Source organism: Ranitomeya variabilis, chromosome 7 (assembly GCF_051348905.1).
Source record: "Ranitomeya variabilis isolate aRanVar5 chromosome 7, aRanVar5.hap1, whole genome shotgun sequence".
In the NCBI taxonomy this organism is placed as follows: Eukaryota; Metazoa; Chordata; class Amphibia; order Anura; family Dendrobatidae; genus Ranitomeya; species Ranitomeya variabilis.
The window spans coordinates 110,159,505-110,183,916 of NC_135238.1; the positions used below are offsets into that span (position 1 = coordinate 110,159,505).

At 45.8% G+C, this 24,412-nt stretch overlaps 1 protein-coding gene across 12 annotated transcripts in view; it reads left to right on the plus strand.

The window, feature by feature from the left end:
* INPP1 (inositol polyphosphate-1-phosphatase) overlaps positions 1-24,412 on the plus strand; it is a 410,629-nt gene that overhangs the window by 173,133 nt on the left and 213,084 nt on the right. For 10 of the 12 annotated variants that reach the window (XR_013218272.1, XR_013218273.1, XM_077275654.1 and 7 more), the window contains 2 exons: positions 20,977-21,037; positions 23,667-23,867. Coding sequence is in view for 9 of the 12 variants with exons in the window: in XM_077275654.1 (XP_077131769.1) it covers positions 20,977-21,037; positions 23,667-23,867 (262 nt within the window). In the remaining 3 variants the exon portion in view is untranslated. The remainder of the gene's footprint in view (positions 1-20,976; positions 21,038-23,666; positions 23,868-24,412) is intronic. The other 2 variants (XR_013218274.1, XM_077275656.1) reach the window with 1 other exon arrangement.

A 24,412-nucleotide genomic window follows, 5' to 3' on the forward strand; every position in this document is an offset into this window, starting at 1 on the left:
TGCTAAAAAGCCTCAATTCCTTGGCTCCGCCTCCCGGAAGTCCTATAGGTATATTTGAGTAAAATGTAAATTGTTCTTTTATTCTATATTATTATTATTTATATAGCACTATTAATTCCATGATGCTGTACATGAGACGGGGTTGCATCAAAATACAAATATCATTAACAGTAAACAAGCTAACAATGACAGACTGATACAGAGGGGAGATGGACCTGCCTTTGCGGGCTTACATTCTACAGGATTATGGGGAAGGAGACAGTAGGTCCGGGCTTGCAGTAGCTCCGATGGTGTTGAGGTGGCCATGTGATCATTACAGGTTGTAAGCTTCTTTGAAGAGATGGGTTTTCAGGTTCCGTTTGAAGGATCCAAATGTGGTGGATAATCGGATGTGTTGGGGCACAGAATTCCAGACGATGGTGGATATTCGGGAGAAGCCTTGGAGGCGATTAGGTGAGGAGCGAATAAGCGTGGAGGAGAGAAGGAGGTCTTGGGAGGACCAGAGATTACGTGAGGGAAGATATTGAGAGATTAATACGGAAATATATGGAGGAGAAAGGTTATGGATGGCTTTGTAGGTCAGTGTTAGTAGTTTAAACTGGATACGCTGGGAAATTGGAGCCAGTGAAGAGATTTGCAAACAGGGGAAGCAGGAGTGTAGCGAGGAGAGCGATTAATTTGTCGGGCAGCAGAGTTAAGGATGGACTGGAGGGGTGCGAGAGTGTTAGAGGGTAGTCCACAAAGGAGGATGTTGCAGTAGTCGAGGCGAGAGATGATTAGGGCATGCACAAGCATTTTTGTACAGTGACGGTTGAGGAAAGAACAGATTCTGGAAATATTTTTGAGCTGGAGGCGACAGGAGGTGGCGAGAGCTTGGATGTGCGGTTTAAAGGACAATGGATAGTCCAGGTTTACTCCGTGGCAGCGGATTACCTGGACGGGGGAAAGTGTGAATTAATTTATTGTGATAGATAGATCAGGTAGGGAAGATGTGTGAGATGGAGGAAAGATAATTAGTTTGGTTTTGTTCGCATTGAGTTTGAGGAAGTGAGAGGAGAAGAAGGAGGATATGGCTGATATACACTCTGGGTTCTGGACAGCAGAGAGGTGACATCTGGGCCAGAGAGGTAGATCTGAGTGTCATCGGCATATAGATGGTACTGGAAGCCATAGGACTTTGAGTTGTCCCAGGCCATGGGTATAGAATGAGAAGAGAAGAGGTCCTAGGACAGAACCTTGAGGGACACCAACAGAGAGGGGGCCAGATGAAGAGGTAGTATGGGAGTAGGAAAAGCTAGATGTGCGGTTGGTAAGGTATGAGGAGATCCAGGATATGGCGAGGTCTTTGACACCAAAGGGAGAGATGATCTGTAGTAGGAGGCAGTGGTCAACTGTGTCTAAGGCAGAGGACAGGTCTAGAAGGAGGAGTATAGAGAATTGTCTGTTAGCTTTGGCTTGTAAGTAAGTTGTTCGTAAGTTTGGTCAGGGCAGTCTCAGTGGAATGGTGGGGACAGAAGCCATATTGTAGGCTGTCGAAGAGAAAGTTAGATGCAAGGTGAGAGGAAAGTTCAGCATAGACATGTGGAGTGCCCCCACGTGTAAGGACAATGGGATACTCGGTACCGGGTCTATCTCTCTCGGTTCGGGGGATGTCACGGTGGCCCGACCTGGTCTGTGGCCCTTCTGAGGGGTGTCCACTTAAAGGGGTAGTTGTTTGTACGGTGTTTCGTGACGCCACCTGTGGTATTCGGTCAGGGTGACCGACGCTGCTAGGTGTCCGCTGGGGTGATGGAATGGCAGCTAGATGGTGTACCTTCCCACAGGTGAAGTATGTCCCCAGGGCTTCCCAGATGTGTAGGTGGTGATGGTGGATGTCGTAAGTCGCAATGAATAACGAGGACACAAAGGTTGCAGTCTCTTTACCTTTTACTGAAGACTTCAGAGTCCACAGTCCAGAGTACTGTTCACAGGGCAGGCTGAGTCTGGCCGGTCCGAAGGCACATCCAGAGTTCCCTTATCCAGGTGGAAATCGGTAGCCTTCCTACTAGCGCCTGTGTGTTGTAGTACCTCCCTGCTGAGCACCACCGGATAGTCCTCACAACTTTTGTGGATGTTTCTGATGTTCTCTCTCTCTCTGTCCCCCAGATGATATGGATAGGACAACCCGTATGACGGGGTAGGCCTGGAGCTATTTTATAATTTTATAGGGACCCTAGAGACGCCCCTCTCCCACAATTTGCCTCTGTGTCTTCATAGGTATTAAGGCCGGGCAGCCAACTTGGAATCAACTGTCCTGCCAGTCTCTGAAGTAATTCGTAGAGCCTATTACTCCCTCGGTGTTCTGGCCACCGGCTACGTGCCTCAGAAGGAGGCTGCCGATCCTGAGGCTGAACTCCCGGTATTATCTCCTTGTGCTGTGACTTCGTTTCTCACTCTCCACAATATACTTCGCTTCGTGTCCTTTCTTAGGATGCTGCCGCAATGAAGTGCAGGCGCAGTTCCATAACGTTCTATCTCGTGCTTGGCCTCTGTCAGGATCCCACCCCTGACAGGGACCCTCTGTATGCAGCTCAGATGCTCCTCCTTCTCCCCCTGTCTGCCTGACAGGTCCTCTCTGGGTCTAACCCAGGCAGCTTCTGACTGACTTCCTATCCAACCCACCAGTTTTACCCGTGTGTGAGGAGTGGCCTAGTAAATAGTACCTTTGCTCCCCCTGGTGGACTGGAGTGTGAAGTGTAGTGTGTGACTGTGATACCTGGTCAGGTGAACTCCTTTAGTACCATCAGACGTAACATCACTCCCCCTGGTGGAAGAGCGACATTACTGCAACGACCAGGACTCTGGGGCGCTGCACTCCCCAACCCCCCCTCCACTGTTAAATCCAGTACTCCCGGACTGGGAAAAGAAGAACAACAATACATGTTAGCAAAAGACATACAAAATTTTTGGAATGCTGTAAACAAGAAAATATAACAAGGCTTCCCTTTATGGGAGTTGAGGACACTTGTATGTTGCAAACAAAAGAAAACATATTTACATTGTGCAAAAGCAAATTGGAAACAGTTATTATCTATCTATGAAACCAATTACCCATACAGGTATTCTATCTATTAAGTACTAAGTGCAAGGACCCTCTGAGGGTGTATTATAAAATGTCTTTCACTTTCACATATGCAGGACTATCTGTCTACCCCTACAGGCCTACTGGATTTCTCTTCCCAAGAGCTCAACATTATCACTATCTAACCATTTAGCTACATACTATCACTATATAAAACATTATCACTATCTATTCAAGGCAACATTATCATGGTTTAACTAAGTGCAACAAGTAAACATTCCCTTTAAGAGGAAATCTCAAGTCTCTTCTGAGGTAGTGCAACAATCAACAAGTCAGTTATTAACTTTAAAGCAAGAACTTTCACGCTGTAATCAGGAACAGTCTCTTCAAAAAGCTCTTCTTTGTAAAACCAGTAGAGAGCACCTTTAAGAAGGTGCAAACTATTTACAGCGACAGTTTGTGAACCATTCACCGTCCATAATTCGGCAGTCTTTTAGAAAAAGTAGAAAAACTGAACTTGAAACAATAGGGATCCCGTGTCAACTAAGGGATCCCTTTAAGAAGAATAACCCTAGACGGGTTTTAGCAGCAGGAAACATGAAAACAAACAGTTAACTATTTACAGTTTTCAGTTCCCTGAGGTTTATTCTCATAGTAGGTTGCAAGACATCAGTCGGTAATGAACACTTCTCGACTGGGGAAGCTTCGGTTCTGTGCTCTCGTCTGATGCGGTGTCAATGTCATTGGTCCGCCTCTCAGGTGCGGTCAAGTTACCGGGGGTCTGGATTTGAATGTCGGTTTTGGAAGCAAGTTCAGTAGCGGCAATAATGCACACAGTGGTGGTAGCGTTAGGGTTTGTCAGTTCAGAGTTAGTCGTAGTCAGGGCAGCAGGTGGCGCTACAGTAGGTTCACACCACTTAACGTTCCGAACGCACCAACCTTGTGCACTCCGATGGCGAGTGTAGGTCACCTGGTCCCCTCTGCGTAAGATTCGGTTCCGGTAACCGTCGCGGAATTGGACCTCCACGTCATAGCTGGCAACAAAGACTTCAGACGGTAGTCCCGGCTCCTGTATGAAGCCCCAACCCCTTTTTGGGTGAAAGGCTAGTACAGTTCCTTGTTTTACCGAGTTCTGATTACCGCGTTCGGTCTTTGGCTTGTGTACTTTCGGTGGGTCATTTTGTTCTCTCTTTTCTGTTTTTCCAATGTAAAATTAAGCATTGGTTGTATTGCTCCCAGGTGAGCACGGCAATATAGGTACCTTCTTGTTTGGACCCGTCCAGCCTAGTCTTTGGAGCGTCCCATTTGAAGATCACTCCCTCGGAGCTCACATCTAACGGTTCGCCCATAGCCGTCGGTAACGGGGGCAGCGTCCCTTCTATCTTGCCCAGAGCCGTCACGACTATTTCGGCAGCAGGTGGTTGGTCACAGTCGGGGCGGGGAGCGGTCACCGGAGCAGGATCGGTTGGGTGGGCAGGAACGTTTCCCATACCTGCGTCTGATGTGGTTCCACCGGTGTCGATCCGCTCCGCTGATAAGGACGCTAGAGTCGGCGGCGGCTCGGGCCACGGGTCTTCCAATGCGACCTTCTTGCACAGCTCCGACTTCCATTTCTTCACTGTGGTCGGTTCTACGTCCAGGAGCTGATGACTCGGCCCCTCCACTGGCGAATCCTGGGAATCCGGATCCTCCAGTAGCGGCAAGCTCTGGTTCACCTCCGGTCGGCTGAGACAGTCCTGGTTCACTCCGTCGTCATTCAGGCACTCGCTGGTCACCCTCACTGTTTCGAGGTCGGCCGCACATGCACTTGGCTCCTCCATTTTCTCGGTGTGGAGATCCTTCGCTTTCGGGGCACATCGTCTTCTCGCAGCAGTAGTCGGAGGGGGCGGTCGTCGCTTCTGGCGCCACTTTGGTAGTCCCCTCCCATGGCACGCCCTTCTTCTTCTGCTGCACTCCTCGTGGCGCGGCGGTTTTGGCGGGAATTTTGGCGGCAAATGGCAATACATAGTCTTTGAAATAAATCACAGTTCCAATACAGTTCTGACACAGTTCTTAGGCACACATGACCTGATTTTTCAGGCTTAAGTAGATCCTGTTCGTGACGCCAAAATAGATGGAGCGCCCCCACGTGTAAGGACAATGGGATACTCGGGACCGGGTCTATCTCTATCGGTTCTGGTGATGTCACGGTGGCCCGACCTGGTCCGTGGCCCTTCTGGTATTCGGTCAGGGTGACAGACGCTGCTAGGTGTCCGCTGGGGTGATGGAATGGCAGCTAGATGTGCGGTTGGTAAGGTATGAGGAGATCCAGGATATGGCGAGGTCTTTGACACCAAAGGGAGAGATGATCTGTAGTAGGAGGCAGTGGTCAACTGTGTCTAAGGCAGAGGACAGGTCTAGAAGGAGGAGTATAGAGAATTGTCTGTTAGCTTTGGCTTGTAAGTAAGTTGTTCGTAAGTTTGGTCAGGGCAGTCTCAGTGGAATGGTGGGGACAGAAGCCATATTGTAGGCTGTCGAAGAGAAAGTTAGATGCAAGGTGAGAGGAAAGTTCAGCATAGACATGTGGAGTGCCCCCACGTGTAAGGACAATGGGATACTCGGTACCGGGTCTATCTCTCTCGGTTCGGGGGATGTCACGGTGGCCCGACCTGGTCTGTGGCCCTTCTGAGGGGTGTCCACTTAAAGGGGTAGTTGTTTGTACGGTGTTTCGTGACGCCACCTGTGGTATTCGGTCAGGGTGACCGACGCTGCTAGGTGTCCGCTGGGGTGATGGAATGGCAGCTAGATGGTGTACCTTCCCACAGGTGAAGTATGTCCCCAGGGCTTCCCAGATGTGTAGGTGGTGATGGTGGATGTCGTAAGTCGCAATGAATAACGAGGACACAAAGGTTGCAGTCTCTTTACCTTTTACTGAAGACTTCAGAGTCCACAGTCCAGAGTACTGTTCACAGGGCAGGCTGAGTCTGGCCGGTCCGAAGGCACATCCAGAGTTCCCTTATCCAGGTGGAAATCGGTAGCCTTCCTACTAGCGCCTGTGTGTTGTAGTACCTCCCTGCTGAGCACCACCGGATAGTCCTCACAACTTTTGTGGATGTTTCTGATGTTCTCTCTCTCTCTGTCCCCCAGATGATATGGATAGGACAACCCGTATGACGGGGTAGGCCTGGAGCTATTTTATAATTTTATAGGGACCCTAGAGACGCCCCTCTCCCACAATTTGCCTCTGTGTCTTCATAGGTATTAAGGCCGGGCAGCCAACTTGGAATCAACTGTCCTGCCAGTCTCTGAAGTAATTCGTAGAGCCTATTACTCCCTCGGTGTTCTGGCCACCGGCTACGTGCCTCAGAAGGAGGCTGCCGATCCTGAGGCTGAACTCCCGGTATTATCTCCTTGTGCTGTGACTTCGTTTCTCACTCTCCACAATATACTTCGCTTCGTGTCCTTTCTTAGGATGCTGCCGCAATGAAGTGCAGGCGCAGTTCCATAACGTTCTATCTCGTGCTTGGCCTCTGTCAGGATCCCACCCCTGACAGGGACCCTCTGTATGCAGCTCAGATGCTCCTCCTTCTCCCCCTGTCTGCCTGACAGGTCCTCTCTGGGTCTAACCCAGGCAGCTTCTGACTGACTTCCTATCCAACCCACCAGTTTTACCCGTGTGTGAGGAGTGGCCTAGTAAATAGTACCTTTGCTCCCCCTGGTGGACTGGAGTGTGAAGTGTAGTGTGTGACTGTGATACCTGGTCAGGTGAACTCCTTTAGTACCATCAGACGTAACATCACTCCCCCTGGTGGAAGAGCGACATTACTGCAACGACCAGGACTCTGGGGCGCTGCACTCCCCAACCCCCCCTCCACTGTTAAATCCAGTACTCCCGGACTGGGAAAAGAAGAACAACAATACATGTTAGCAAAAGACATACAAAATTTTTGGAATGCTGTAAACAAGAAAATATAACAAGGCTTCCCTTTATGGGAGTTGAGGACACTTGTATGTTGCAAACAAAAGAAAACATATTTACATTGTGCAAAAGCAAATTGGAAACAGTTATTATCTATCTATGAAACCAATTACCCATACAGGTATTCTATCTATTAAGTACTAAGTGCAAGGACCCTCTGAGGGTGTATTATAAAATGTCTTTCACTTTCACATATGCAGGACTATCTGTCTACCCCTACAGGCCTACTGGATTTCTCTTCCCAAGAGCTCAACATTATCACTATCTAACCATTTAGCTACATACTATCACTATATAAAACATTATCACTATCTATTCAAGGCAACATTATCATGGTTTAACTAAGTGCAACAAGTAAACATTCCCTTTAAGAGGAAATCTCAAGTCTCTTCTGAGGTAGTGCAACAATCAACAAGTCAGTTATTAACTTTAAAGCAAGAACTTTCACGCTGTAATCAGGAACAGTCTCTTCAAAAAGCTCTTCTTTGTAAAACCAGTAGAGAGCACCTTTAAGAAGGTGCAAACTATTTACAGCGACAGTTTGTGAACCATTCACCGTCCATAATTCGGCAGTCTTTTAGAAAAAGTAGAAAAACTGAACTTGAAACAATAGGGATCCCGTGTCAACTAAGGGATCCCTTTAAGAAGAATAACCCTAGACGGGTTTTAGCAGCAGGAAACATGAAAACAAACAGTTAACTATTTACAGTTTTCAGTTCCCTGAGGTTTATTCTCATAGTAGGTTGCAAGACATCAGTCGGTAATGAACACTTCTCGACTGGGGAAGCTTCGGTTCTGTGCTCTCGTCTGATGCGGTGTCAATGTCATTGGTCCGCCTCTCAGGTGCGGTCAAGTTACCGGGGGTCTGGATTTGAATGTCGGTTTTGGAAGCAAGTTCAGTAGCGGCAATAATGCACACAGTGGTGGTAGCGTTAGGGTTTGTCAGTTCAGAGTTAGTCGTAGTCAGGGCAGCAGGTGGCGCTACAGTAGGTTCACACCACTTAACGTTCCGAACGCACCAACCTTGTGCACTCCGATGGCGAGTGTAGGTCACCTGGTCCCCTCTGCGTAAGATTCGGTTCCGGTAACCGTCGCGGAATTGGACCTCCACGTCATAGCTGGCAACAAAGACTTCAGACGGTAGTCCCGGCTCCTGTATGAAGCCCCAACCCCTTTTTGGGTGAAAGGCTAGTACAGTTCCTTGTTTTACCGAGTTCTGATTACCGCGTTCGGTCTTTGGCTTGTGTACTTTCGGTGGGTCATTTTGTTCTCTCTTTTCTGTTTTTCCAATGTAAAATTAAGCATTGGTTGTATTGCTCCCAGGTGAGCACGGCAATATAGGTACCTTCTTGTTTGGACCCGTCCAGCCTAGTCTTTGGAGCGTCCCATTTGAAGATCACTCCCTCGGAGCTCACATCTAACGGTTCGCCCATAGCCGTCGGTAACGGGGGCAGCGTCCCTTCTATCTTGCCCAGAGCCGTCACGACTATTTCGGCAGCAGGTGGTTGGTCACAGTCGGGGCGGGGAGCGGTCACCGGAGCAGGATCGGTTGGGTGGGCAGGAACGTTTCCCATACCTGCGTCTGATGTGGTTCCACCGGTGTCGATCCGCTCCGCTGATAAGGACGCTAGAGTCGGCGGCGGCTCGGGCCACGGGTCTTCCAATGCGACCTTCTTGCACAGCTCCGACTTCCATTTCTTCACTGTGGTCGGTTCTACGTCCAGGAGCTGATGACTCGGCCCCTCCACTGGCGAATCCTGGGAATCCGGATCCTCCAGTAGCGGCAAGCTCTGGTTCACCTCCGGTCGGCTGAGACAGTCCTGGTTCACTCCGTCGTCATTCAGGCACTCGCTGGTCACCCTCACTGTTTCGAGGTCGGCCGCACATGCACTTGGCTCCTCCATTTTCTCGGTGTGGAGATCCTTCGCTTTCGGGGCACATCGTCTTCTCGCAGCAGTAGTCGGAGGGGGCGGTCGTCGCTTCTGGCGCCACTTTGGTAGTCCCCTCCCATGGCACGCCCTTCTTCTTCTGCTGCACTCCTCGTGGCGCGGCGGTTTTGGCGGGAATTTTGGCGGCAAATGGCAATACATAGTCTTTGAAATAAATCACAGTTCCAATACAGTTCTGACACAGTTCTTAGGCACACATGACCTGATTTTTCAGGCTTAAGTAGATCCTGTTCGTGACGCCAAAATAGATGGAGCGCCCCCACGTGTAAGGACAATGGGATACTCGGGACCGGGTCTATCTCTATCGGTTCTGGTGATGTCACGGTGGCCCGACCTGGTCCGTGGCCCTTCTGGTATTCGGTCAGGGTGACAGACGCTGCTAGGTGTCCGCTGGGGTGATGGAATGGCAGCTAGATGTGCGGTTGGTAAGGTATGAGGAGATCCAGGATATGGCGAGGTCTTTGACACCAAAGGGAGAGATGATCTGTAGTAGGAGGCAGTGGTCAACTGTGTCTAAGGCAGAGGACAGGTCTAGAAGGAGGAGTATAGAGAATTGTCTGTTAGCTTTGGCTTGTAAGTAAGTTGTTCGTAAGTTTGGTCAGGGCAGTCTCAGTGGAATGGTGGGGACAGAAGCCATATTGTAGGCTGTCGAAGAGAAAGTTAGATGCAAGGTGAGAGGAAAGTTCAGCATAGACATGTGGAGTGCCCCCACGTGTAAGGACAATGGGATACTCGGTACCGGGTCTATCTCTCTCGGTTCGGGGGATGTCACGGTGGCCCGACCTGGTCTGTGGCCCTTCTGAGGGGTGTCCACTTAAAGGGGTAGTTGTTTGTACGGTGTTTCGTGACGCCACCTGTGGTATTCGGTCAGGGTGACCGACGCTGCTAGGTGTCCGCTGGGGTGATGGAATGGCAGCTAGATGGTGTACCTTCCCACAGGTGAAGTATGTCCCCAGGGCTTCCCAGATGTGTAGGTGGTGATGGTGGATGTCGTAAGTCGCAATGAATAACGAGGACACAAAGGTTGCAGTCTCTTTACCTTTTACTGAAGACTTCAGAGTCCACAGTCCAGAGTACTGTTCACAGGGCAGGCTGAGTCTGGCCGGTCCGAAGGCACATCCAGAGTTCCCTTATCCAGGTGGAAATCGGTAGCCTTCCTACTAGCGCCTGTGTGTTGTAGTACCTCCCTGCTGAGCACCACGGGATAGTCCTCACAACTTTTGTGGATGTTTCTGATGTTCTCTCTCTGTCCCCCAGATGATATGGATAGGACAACCCGTATGACGGGGTAGGCCTTGAGCTATTTTATAATTTTATAGGGACCCTAGAGATGCCCCTCTCCCACAATTTGCCTCCGTGTCTACATAGGTATTAAAGTCGGGCAGCCAACTTGGAATCAACTGTCCTGCCGGTCTCTGAAGTAATTCGTAGAGCCTATTACTCCTTCGTTGTTCCGGCCACCGGCTACGTGCCTCAGAAGGAGGCTGCCGATCTTGAGGTATTATCTCCTTATGCTGTGACTTCGTTTCTCACTCTCCACAATATACTTCACTTCGTGTCCTTTCTTAGGATGCTGCCGCAATGAAGTGCAGGCGCAGCTCCGTAACGTTCTATCTCGTGCTTGGCCTCTGTCAGGATTCCACCCCTGACAGGGACCTTCTGTCTGCAGCTCAGATGTTCCTCCTTCTCCCCCTGTCTGCCTGACAGGTCCTCTCTGGGTCTAACCCAGGCAGCTTCTGACTGACTTCCTATCCAACCCACCAGTTTTACCCGTGTGTGAGGAGTGGCCTAGTAAATAGTACCTTTGCTCCCCCTGGTGGACTGGAGTGTGAAGTGTAGTGTGTGACTGTGATACCTGGTCAGGTGAACTCCTTTAGTACCATCAGACGTAATATCACTCCCCCTGGTAGAAGAGCGACATTACTGCAACGACCAGGACTCTGGGGCACTGCACATGCTGCTCAAGTAGTTTGGAAGCAAATGGGAGCAAAGATATGGGGCGGTAGCTGGACATAGTGCTCGGGTCAAGGGAAGGCTTTTTGAGAATTTGTGTGAGTGTGGCATGGTTGAAGGCAGAGGGGAAGGTACCAGAAGTTAGTGATAGATTGAAGAGATGGGTTAGGGATGGGATTATTGTAGTGGTGAGGTTGGGGAGGAGGTGGGGTGGTCAAGTGCACAAGTGGTGAGGTGTGATTTGGAGAGAAGATGAGCAAGCTATCCTTCAGTGATTTTGGGGAGGGGAGTTATGGGGTTAGGGCATTGGTCAGGCATACAAAGGGGTTGTGGTGGTCAGACATCAAAGACTTGCCTTGTTTGGTCTATCATATTTTTGAAGTGTGTGGCAAAGTCCTCAGCAGAGATTAAGGAAGTCGGAGAGGGCAGTGGTGGGCGGAGGAGGGAGTTAAAGGTGACTGTTTGGAATAAAGAAGATAGGAGGGATGTGAAAGGGATTCTATAAACTATTGACATGTCTCCGAAGTTCCAAGCAATAAAGTTTGTATTTATTTTCTGAAGACAAGAAATGGTCAAAATAACAAAAAAATGCATTGCTTGCAGACCTCAAATAATGCAATAAAGTTCATAATCATTTAGAAACAACAATACTAATGTTTTGATTCAGGAAGAGTTCAGAAATCAATATTTTGTGGAATAACCATGGTTTTTAATCAATACGTGACAAAAGGGCATCACAGGTGTCTACAATCTTGGAATCAGTGAGTGGGCCTGTATATAGTGCTACAGATACTCACTGTGCTGTTTGGTGACAGGTGTGTATCACACTCAACATGTACCAGAGCAAGCGAGGAAAAGAGTTGTCACAGGAGAGTAGAAAGAAAATTATAGACAAACATGTTAAAGGTAACAGTTATAAGACCATCTCCAAGCAGCTTGATGCTCCTGTGACTACAGTTACATATATTATTCAGAAATTTAAGATCCATGGGACTGTAGCCAACCTCCCTGGATGTGGCCACAGGAGGAAAATTGATGACGAATCAAAGATACGGATAATACGAATGGTAACAAAAGAGCCCAGAAAAACTTCTAAACAGATTAAAGGTGAATTTCAAGGTCAGTGTCAGATAGCACCATCCGTTGTTGCATGAGCCAAAGTGAACTTCGTGGGAGACGACCAAGGAGGACATTGTTGAAAATAAAATCATAAAAAAGCCAAACTACATGTTGACAAGCCACAAACATAGTAACATAGTAACATAGTTAGTAAGGCCGAAAAAAGACATTTGTCCATCCAGTTCAGCCTATATTCCTATATTCCATCATAATAAATCCCCAGATCTACATCCTTCTACAGAACCTAATAATTGTATGATACAATATTGTTCTGCTCCAGGAAGACATCCAGGCCTCTCTTGAACCCCTCGACTGAGTTCGCCATCACCACCTCCTCAGGCAAGCAATTCCAGATTCTCACTGCCCTAACAGTAAAGAATCCTCTTCTATGTTGGTGGAAAAACCTTCTCTCCTCCAGACGCAAAGAATGCCCCCTTGTGCCCATCACCTTCCTTGGTATAAATAGATCCTCAGCGAGATATTTGTATTGTCCCCTTATATACTTATACATGGTTATTAGATCGCCCCTCAGTCGTCTTTTTTCTAGACTAAATAATCCTAATTTCACTAATCTATCTGGGTATTGTAGTTCTCCCATCCCCTTTATTAACTTTGTTGCCCTCCTTTGTACTCTCTCTAGTTCCATTATATCCTTCCTGAGCACCGGTGCCCAAAACTGGACACAGTACTCCATGTGCGGTCTAACTAGGGATTTGTACAGAGGCAGTATAATGCTCTCATCATGTGTATCCAGACCTCTTTTAATGCACCCCATGATCCTGTTTGCCTTGGCAGCTGCTGCCTGGCACTGGCTGCTCCAGGTAAGTTTATCATTAACTAGGATCCCCAAGTCCTTCTCCCTGTCAGATTTACCCAGTGGTTTCCCGTTCAGTGTGTAATGGTGATATTGATTCCTTCTTCCCATGTGTATAACCTTACATTTATCATTGTTAAACCTCATCTGCCACCTTTCAGCCCAAGTTTCCAACTTATCCAGATCCATCTGTGCAGAATACTATCTTCTCTTGTATTAACTGCTTTACATAGTTTTGTATCATCTGCAAATATCAATATTTTACTGTGTCGTGGAAAGCTTGTGGAAGAATGTCCTATGACAGATGAGACAAAAAATGAACTTTTTGGCAAGGCACATCAGCTCACAGATGGAAAAATGAAGCATATTGTGGAAAAACGGGGTCATTGGGTGCTCTCGTCCGCTGGCCCAGCTGTCTTTAGCAAGACTGCACGGACCAGGGCTCATACCACTGAATGCCCGCTCTATCTCCCGGTGGGCAATACACTACACAGACAACACAGGGTTAAGATAAAATAGTGTGGCAATACTTTATTGAACCACAACACACAATGGCAAACAGAACAATCCCAGCAATTACCCCAAGATGGTGCACATTACAGGGCCTCACCCTTCCACTGACTCGCCGAGATAATGGTAGATGTTAAGTCCGAGCTCCCAGGGTCGCTACTCCATTTGTGGAATGCACGCAGAGAGGATGTAACCACAAGCGTAGGGAGATATCCGAGAGCAGTCCTGTGTTCTTCAGCCGGGTCCGACACCCTCGGCTAACATCCTGAAAAGTCTCCCACCAGAAGAAAAGAAGTCTCTTTTATACCCCAGGCCTGTAAGCTATTTTTAGAATTACCCAGGGTCCTTCAGTCCAACAGCAAGATAAGGTAAACAATGGTGATGGGATTAACTAGCACTATTAGAATATCAGCACACATCAATAAACAAAGCTTAACACACCCTATGTACAGTCACTATTACAGACTAAAGGTACCTTCACACGAAGCGACGCTGCAGCGATAGCGACAACGATGCCGATCGCTGCAGCGTCGCTGTTTGATCGCTGGAGAGCTGTCACACAGACCGCTCTCCAGCGACCAACGATGCCGAGGTCCCCGGATAACCAGGATAAACATCGGGTTGCTAAGCGCAGGGCCGCGCTTAGTAACCCGATGTTTACCCTGGTTACCAGCGTAAACGTAAAAAAAACAAACAGTACATGCTCACCTGCGCGTCCCCCAGCATCTGCTTCCTGACACTGACTGAGCTCCGGCCCTAACAGCACAGCGGTGACGTCACCGCTGTGCTTTCACTTTCACTTTAGGGCCGGCGCTCAGTGGTCAGGAAGCAGACGCTGGGGGACGCTCAGGTGAGTATGTACTGTTTGTTTTTTTTACTTTTACGCTGGTAACCAGGGTAAACATCGGGTTACTAAGCGCGGCCCTGCGCTTGGTAACCCGATGTTTACCCTGGTTACCAGTGTAAAACATCGCTGGTATCGTTGCTTTTGCTTTCAAACACAACGATACACGGCGACCGGACGACCAAATAAAGTTCTGGACTTTATTCAGCGACCAGCGACATCACAGCAGGATCCTGATCGCTGCTGCGTGTCAAACGAAACGATATCGCTAGCGAGGACGCTGCAACGTCACGGATCGCTAGCGATGTCGTGTCGTGTGAAGGTACCTTAAGGGTACTGTCACACTAAACGATTTACCAACGATCACGACCAGCGATACGACCTGGCCGTGATCGTTGGTAAGTGGTTGTGTGGTCGCTGGGGAGCTGTCACACAGACCGCTCTCCAGCGACCAACGATGCCGAAGGCCCCGGGTAACCAGGGTAAACATCGGGTTACTAAGCGCAGGGCCGCGCTTAGTAACCCGATGTTTACCATGGTTACCAGCGTAAAAGTAAAAAAAACAAACAGTACATACTCACATTCCGGTGTCTGTCCCCCGGCGTTCTGCTTCTCTGCACTGTGTCTGCCAGCCGGAAAGCACAGCGGTGACGTCACTGCTGTGCTCGCTTTCCGGCTGGCCGGCGCTCACAGTGCAGAAAAGCAGAACGCCAGGGGACAGACACCGGAATGTGAGTATGTACTGTTTGTTTTTTTTTACTTTTACGCTGGTAACCACGGTAAACATCGGGTTACTAAGCGCGGCCCTGCGCTTAGTAACCCGATGTTTACCCTGGTTACAAGCGAACGCATCGCTGGATCGCTGTCACACACAACGATCCAGCGATGACAGCGGGAGATCCAGCGACGAAAGAAAGTTCCAAACGATCTGCTACGATGTACGATTCTCAGCAGGATCCCTGATCGCTGCTGCGTGTCAGACACAGCGATATCGTATGGATATCGCTGGAACGTCACGGATCGTACCGTCGTAGCGATCAAAGTGCCAATGTGTGACAGTACCCTTACACAGTATGTTAGATAGTATATCAGTTGGCAAGTCTGTCTTCTTGACCCACCAGCCATAAACACTTAAATTCACAAGCCAATATACAGATAAAAAAATCAGTTTGTTTTGTTTTACAAAAACATGGTTGTCTTGGAAATTCAGATACAATCTCGTTTCTTCACACATATCAACAAAAGAACACTGTCCCTACTGTGAAACATGGAGGACGCTCTGCTTTGTTGCATCTGGCACAGGGTGTCTAGAATCTGTGCAGGGTACAATGAAATCTCAAGACTATCAAGGGATTCTAGAGAGAAATGTGCTGCCCAGTGTCAGAAAGCTTTGTTTCAGTCGCAGGTCATGGGTCTTGTAAAAGGATAATGACTCAAAACACACAGCTAAAAACAACTGAACCCAAGAATGCCTAAGAGGAAAACATTGAAGAGGAAAACATTGGACTATTCTGAAGTGCCCTTCTATGAGCCCTGACCTAAATCCTATTGAGCATCTTTGGAAAGAGCTGAGACATGCCGTTTGGAAAAGGCAACCTTCAAACACAAGACAACGGGAGCAGTTTGCTTTTGAGGAGTAGGCCAAAATACCTGTCGAGAGGTGCAGACGTCTCATTGACAGTTACAGGAATCGTTTGATTGCAGCGATTGCCTCAAAAGGTTGTACAACAAAATATTAAGTTGAGGGTACCATCATTTCTGTCCAGGCCTATTTCATGAGTATTATTTTTTTTCATTATTCTGTGGAAGCACGGTTAAAAAGCAACGTATGACTTCAATTTGTTAATTTTCATAGATCTTATATTTATTACTTTTGTCAGATTCAAGTTATTTCTGTGACCATTGCATTCTGCATTCTGTGACCATTATATATATATATATATATATATATATATATATATATATATATATATATATATATATATATATATATATATATATATATATATATCTCAGAATAAATATATGCAGCAATCCTTATAAGGCAAGAAATCACACTTATTAAACCTGGCAGGGCACACCTGTGAAGTGAATACCATTTCCTGTGACTACCTCTTGAAGCTCACCAAGAGAATGCCAAGAGTTTGCAAAGCCGTAATCAAAGCAAAAGGTGGCATATATTAAGACATATTTTCAGTTGTTTCACTCTTTTTTGTTAAGTATATAATTCTACATGTGTTAATTCATAGTTTTGATGCCTTCAGTGTGAATGTACAATTTTCTTAGTCATAAAAATATGAAAATACAGAAAAATCTTTGAAAGAGAAAGTGTCCAAACTTTTGGTCTGTACTGTATATGTATATATAAAACCATTTTTTTAGGGACAACCTCACATTTGAAGTCAGTTTGAGGGGTCTATATGGCTGAAAATACCCAAAAGTGACAACATTCTATAGACTGCACCCCTCAAGGTGCTCAACACCACATTCAAGAAGTTTACTAACCCTTCAGGTGTTTCACAGCAGCAGAAGCAACATGGAAGGACAAATTAACTTTTAACTTTTTAGTCACAAAAATGATCTTTTGGCAACAATTTTTTTATTTTCCCATGGGTAAAAGGAGAAAATGGACCTCAAAAGTTGTTGTCCAACTTGTCCTGAGTATGCTGAAACCTCATATGTGGGGGTAAACCACTGTTTGGGCACACGTCGGAGCTCGGAACAGAAGTAGTGACGTTTTGGAATGCAGACTTTGATGGAATGGTCTGTGGGTGTCATGTTGCGCTTGCAAAGCCCCTGATGTACCTAGTACCTAAACAGTAGAAACACCCCACAAGTGACCCCATTTTGGAAACTAGACCCCTCCCAAGAAACTTATCTAGTTGTGTGGTGAGCACTTTGAACCCCAAAAACCATGTTTGATAAATCTCCCCCTTCATAACCCTATTACACATACTGTCCACCTACTTCTGGACCACCCTGTATATATATATATATATATATATATATATATATATATATATATATACCAGTTGATTAATAATACTATTAATACTATTAACCACCGCGCTAAACCGAAACTGGAATATCAATGTACTTACTTTTGATATGGCTATTACTATGTTGTCTGGGGTCCCTTGTGAGTGAAGGGTTACGCCTGGTTACAGTGGTTTGCTGAAAGGTAAAGTGTGCAGCAGAGTGATATATTATTTGATTTGGACCTTACAAAAAAAAAAAAAAAGGTGTTGGTTACAAACACTTACTCTTTTTATGAGGCTGTATAGGTTGCACCTGTGGTGTTTCAATGTGGGGTTAATAGTTTCTCTTTCCACAGTGTAGTGAACCGATACTGGAAGGCAAAGTGTGTAAAACCTCGGTATATTGTTTATATTGTACACACAAAGTATCAAGGGTATTAGCTGGGTGCACTTACTCCTTATATAAGGTTGTACAGTTTACACTTGGGATGTTCTTATGTGAGGTTTTGGTATTTGTCTTTCCACAGTGTGGTAAACTGATGCTGGTGAGTAAACAAAGTAGAGAATAAAGTGATTTGCAAGCAATACACTAGAATAGTAGGAAGTTGCTGGCCACAATAATTGCAGTGGTATAAATAGGAATTAGTTGGCACCCACCACATGAAGAAAGAACCTATACAGCCTCATAAAAAGAGTAAGTGTTTGTAACCAACACCTTTTTTTTTTTTGTAAGGTCCAAATCAAATAATATATCACTCTGCTGCACACTTTACCTTTCAGCAAACCACTGTAACCAGGTGTAACCCTTCACTCACAAGGGACCCCAGACAACATAGTAATAGCCATATCAAAAGTAAGTACATTGATATTCCAGTTTCGGTTTAGCGCGGTGGTTAATAGTATTATTAATCAACTGGTTTAATTTTTAACAGAGTTTTGCACAGAACCTGTTTTAACCACCTGCAGCTTCCGTGGCTTCCTACCTCATCCTTCCAGGTGAATAGGCGCCAGTGTATATACGTTTTTATTCTTGAATATATATATATATATATATATATATATATATATACTAATATATATATACTAGATGGTAGCCCGATTCTAACGCATCGGGAATTCTAGAATATGTATGTAGTTTATTTATGGAGATTTTAGAATAATACATTGAATACACAGGATTCGGCCAGCCGCGACCAATTAGCGAGGCGTGATTCAAATCCCGCACCAATTCGCGTCCGGACTGTGCCTGTCGCTGATTGTTCTGGGCCAGCCACATAGTATATAGCACAGCACGTAGTATATAACAGCCCACGTAGTAAATAGCACAGCCACGTAGTACATAGCACAACCGCAAAGTATATTGCACAGCCAGGTAGTATATAGCACAGCCCATGTAGTATATAACACAGCCCACGTAGTATATAGCACAGCCCACGGAGTGTACAACAGCCCACATAGCATATAACACAGCCACGTAGTATATAGCACAGCCCACGGAGTGTATAACAGCCCACGCACACAGTATATAACACATCCCACGTAGTGTATAACACAGCCCACGTAGTATATAGCACAGCCACGTAGTATATTGCACAGCCCACGTAGTATTTTGCACAGCCCACGTAGTATATTGCACAGCCCACGTATTATATTGCACAGCCCATGTAGTATATAGCAATGTGGGAATCATATCCCTGTTAAAAAAAGAATTAAGATAAAAAATAGTTATATACTCACCTTCCGTTGGTCCCCAGTTCCAGGCAAAGCGTTTACCGATGCTCCTCGCGCGCTTCGGTCCCAAGAGTGCATTGCGGTCTCGCGAGATGATGACGTAGCGGTCTCGCGAGACCGCTACGTCATCATTTTGCGAGATCGCAATGCATGGAGTGGTCACTGGGGCGTCGCGAGGAGCGGGAAAGGCCGGTTCTGGATCCGAGGGGCAGACGGACGGTGAGTATATAACTATTTTTTTTTTTTATTATTTTTTTTAACATTAGATCTTTTTACTATTGATGGCAGCATCAATAGTAAAAAGTTGGTCACACAGGGTTAATAGCAGCATTAACGGACTGCGTTACACCGCGGCATAACGTGGTCCGTTAATGCTGCCATTAACCCTGTGTGAGCGCTGACTGGAGGGGGGAGTATGGAGCGGGCACTGACTGCAGGGAGTAAGGAGCGGCCATTTTGCTGGCGGATTGTGCCTGTTGCTGATTGGTCGTGGCTGTTTTGCTGCGACCAATCAGTGACTTGGGATTTCTGTGACAGAAGGACAGACAGAAAGACGGAAGTGACCCTTAGACAATTATATAGTAGACTAGATGGTGGCCCGATTCTAACGCATCAGGTATTCTAGAATATGTATGCGAAGTGTATAGCACAGCCCACACAGTATATTGCGCAGCCCACGCAGTACATTGCGCAGCCCACGCAGTACACGTATATTGCGCAGCCCACGTAGTATATTGAGCAGCCCACGTAGTATATTGCCCAGTCCACATAGTACATTGCGCAGCCCACATTGTATATTGCCCAGCCCACGTTGTATATTGCGCAGCCCACGTAGTATATTGCCCAGCCACGTAGTATATTGCCCAGTGACATAGTATATTGCCCAGTCACGTAGTATATTGCCCAGTCACGTAGTATATTGCCCAGTCACGTAGTATATTGCCCAGCCACATAGTATATTGCCCAGTCACAATATTGCCCAGTCACGTAGTATATTGCCCAGCCACGTAGTATATTGCCCAGCCACATAGTATATTGCCCAGTCATGTAGTATACAGCACAGAGCCACATAGTATACTGCCCATTCACTTAGTATATTGGCCAGTCATGTAGTATGCACCATATCCCTGTTCGAAAAAAAAAAAAGAATTAAAATAAAAAATAGTTACATACTCACCTTCTGGAGCCTCCGGATCGAAGCGTCCGGTTACCGATGCTCCTCGCGTGCTCCGGTCTGAAGATTGCATTGCGGTCTCGCGAGATGATGACGTAGCGGTCTCGCGAGACCGCACTGCTTGCAGCGGTCACCGGGGTGTCGCGAGGAGCATCGGTAACTGGCCGCTTCGATCCGGGGGGCCACCGGAGGGTGAGTATGTAACTATTTTTTATTTTGTTATTATTTTTAACATTACATATTTTTACTATTCATGCTGCATAGGCAGCATGAATAGTAAAAAGTTGGTCACACAGGGATAATAGCAGCGTTAACCGAGTGCGTTACACCGCGGTCAACGCTGCCATTAACCCTGTGTGAGCATTGACCGGAGGGGAGTACGGAGCGGGCGCTGTGACCGGAGGGGAGTACGGAGCGGGCGCTGTGACTGGAGGGGAGTACGGAGCAGGCGCTGTGACCGGAGGGGAGTACGGAGCGGGCACTGACTGCAGGGAGGAAGGAGCTGCCATTTTCTTCCGGACTGTGCCCGTCGCTGATTGGTCGAGGCTGTTTTGCCACGACCAGTCAGCGACTTGGATTTCCATGACTGACAGAGGCCGCGACCAATGAATATCCGTGACAGACAGAAGGACAGACAGACGGAAGTAACCCTTAGACAATTATATAGTAGATATATGTGTATATGTATGTTTATATGTATGTGTATGTATATATATGTATATAATATATATGTGTGTATGTATGTATATATATGTGTATATATATGTGTGTGTGTGTGAATATATATATATGTGTGTGTATATATATTGTGAGTGATATAGATACCTAGCATCATATACTTTTTAATTATGTATTCTATAAGTATTTTAACTGTAACTGTCTTAGTTCCCAGGTTTAGAGAAAAATGTAAGAGGAGAAGAATCCAATGAGTTTACAAATGAGCTTGGTAGGTAATTTTAAATTTTCCTTTTCAAACTGAAAATATTTTTGGGGGCAATTATGTTTGAAAAAGGAATTTGTCTTGGAAGGAGATAAATGAAACAGTTTACAAAGTATAAAATAGTTTAAAAAGCGTTTGCTTTGTTATATAACTTCTGGATTAAAAAGAAAAAATATATGTGTGCTCCAGCTTAATGACTCATCGACTGAGTTCCACATTATATTATATTCTAGCACTCTGTCAATGCACCATTTAGCTGGAACACAAATATACATGTTCCTGCTTGAGTAGCAGATCTCTTTGGAAATCACTCTGTCATTAGAGATTAGGCTGTCATAGTGGCAGCCTGATGTATCTAGGGTGACAAAAACACCCCGAAATGATCAGGTTTCTATCCCTAGAAGGCTCTCTACAGTGATTAAAGAGAGCATTGTGTTCTGTAATGAGACCCTAATGCTGGAAGCATTTTTCTTTGTTCATGCTATTGCAATAGAAACCCCTATCCTCATTTTGACATTTTAGGCCAGTAAAATAGAGAGAGGAGAGGAGCCAGCAGACATTAGATTTCTACATACACTGTGTTCCAAATTATTATGCAAATTGGATTTAAGTGTCATAAAGATTTAAATGTTTTGTTTTTCAAATAAACTCGTGGATGGTATTGTGTCTCAGGGCTCAATGAATCACTGAAATCAATCTTAAACACATGTGATAATTAGTTTTCCAGGTGATTCTAATTAAAGGAAAACTACTTAAAAATGATGTTCCACATTATTAAGCAGGCCACAGGTTTCAAGCAATATGGAAATAAAAAGGATCTCTCTTCTGCTGAAAAGCGTTAAATAGTGCAATGCCTTGGACAAGGTATGAAAACATTAGATATTTCACGAAAACTTAAGAGTGATCATCTTACTGTGAAGAGATTTGTGACTGAAACGGAGCACAGACAGATTTCATGCAGATCTAGGCATAATGAGGAAGGTTTCTGCCAGACAAATTCATTGGATTAAGAGAGCAGTTGTCAAAATACATTACAAAGCAGCAAGCAGTTATTAGAAGCTGCTGGTGCCTCTGGAGTCCCTCAAACCTCAAGGTGTAGGATCCTTCAAAGGCTTGCTGTGGTGCATAAACCTACTATTCAGCCACCCCTAAACAGTGTTCACAAGCAGAAACGGTTGCAGTGGGCCCAGACATACATGAAGACTAATTTTCAAACAGTCTTTTTTACTGATGAGTGTCGAGCAACCCTGGATGGTCCAGATGGATGGAGTAGTGGATGGTTGGTGGATCGCCACCATGTCCCATCAAGGCTGCAACATCAGCAAGGAGGCAGAGGAATCATGTTTTGGGCCAAAATCATGGGGAAACAGCTGGTAGAGCCCTTTTAGGTTCCTGAAGGTGTGAAAATGACCTCTGCAAAGTATATAGAGTTTCTGACTGACAACTTTCTTCCATGGTATAAAAAGCAGAAACGTGCCTTCAGGAGCAAAATCATCTTCATGCATGACAATGCACCATCTCATGCTGCAAAGAATACATCTAAGTCATTGGCTGCTATGGGCATAAAAGGAGATAAAGTCATGGTGTGGCCACCATCTTCCCCTGACCTCAACCCTATAGAGAACCTTTGGAGTGTCATCAAGCAAAGATCTATGAGAGCGGGAGGCAGTTCACATCAAAAGAGCAGCTCTGGGAGGCTATTCTGACTTCATGCAAAGAAATACAAGCAGAAACTCTCCAAAAACTCACAAGTTCAATGGATGTAAGAATTGTGAAGGTGATATCAAAGAAGGGTTCCTATGTTAACATGTAACTTGGCCTGTTAGGATGTTTTGGAGTTAAATAGCTTTTTTGTTCAGTGAATGTGACCTCCTAATGTTACAAATTCCACAAATGACCATTTTCAGTTCTTTAAAACATATCAAATGTTTAGAAATTCTACTGTGCATAATAATTTGGAACAGTACATTTTGAATGTTTATTCATTTTGGAGATTATACTGTTATCATTGGGAGGTTTCTTCAATAAAATTCGATGTATACTCTATCGGGTGATGACTTTTATTAGACTGACTGTCATTTGCACCGACCATTTAGGAAAATCCGAGAAAAATGTCATTTGCATAATAATTTGGAAAATATGTTTTCTGTGCACAGAGTTATACTCGGATACCTCAGAACCACAATAAAATGGTGATCTCAGTTTAAATGATAAAACATTTGCACAATTACTTAATTGGGCTGAGGTGGTTCAAAGGAAATTAAAAACAAACTATAATCACCTACTGGATTGGCATGGGTCCACTTGTCCTACTGCCAGCACTACCTGTTGGACAGAATGTGAGTGCTGCTGCAGTCACATGATAACTCTCCCCCCTTGTTTGAAGCAGAAGAATGGAGCCAAGCAGGGTACAGCTAGCTTAGTGTGTGTGTTGACTGTTGAGTTTGTGTTTTGTTTTTGTTTTGTTTTTTTGGGGGGTGGGTTGACGTTTGAATTATGCAGGGACGTTAAGAAAGTTTGTAGCAATGCATGATTTATCTATTGTCTTTTTGTGAACTTTTTTTTTTTCTTTTATATGGTTGACACCGAAAAATCATATTTGGTAATATCATGCTAATTTGTTTTTCACTTGTAGGAGAGAAAATAATAGTTAAAGTCTGCCCTACAGAGGCAGAAACTGCCAGCCTACTGCAGCGGGTACTAGATAACAACCAAGCTGCTGCCAAGACCTTAGCAAAAGCTGTTCACCAGGAAGTGAGTCTGACAGATGAGGCTTTAGATGCTGTCAGTGTGTGCATTCCTCTAGAAAATATTGCAATTTGGGTGGATCCTATTGGTGAGTTAAATGCCAGGCTTTCATCTTTGTAAACAGAAAAAGGAAATGATTTCCTTGCACATACATGTATAAAAGACCCCTTACATACATATTATACTAAAGTTATCCAAACCTTCTGATCTTGGTAGGATCATCCAACAGTCTGATGTGTATGGTGGCCTCCTGGCTCTTCCCTAATGGATGATGTCAGGAGAAAGAAGGATCTGAGATGCTGTATTTCCATGACCTATCCTTTTGTTATAGGGCAGGCATGTCAAACACGCGTCCCGAGGGCCGCATGCGGCCCTTCACAGGCATATCTGCGGCCCTCACAAAAGTCTCAAACTTTGTCTCTAAACACAAAGTTTGAGACTTTTGTGCGGGCCGCAGGTGCTCAAAACTTCACGATCAGCACTTCCTGCTCTTCATTCATTGGCCCATATCCCTGCATATGACCTGCTTACGTGATCAGCAGCCGACCAACTAGCTCCGTGTCAATCCATGACACGTGTACTTTGGTCGGCTGCTGATCACGTAAGCAGGTCATATGCAGGGATATGGGCCAA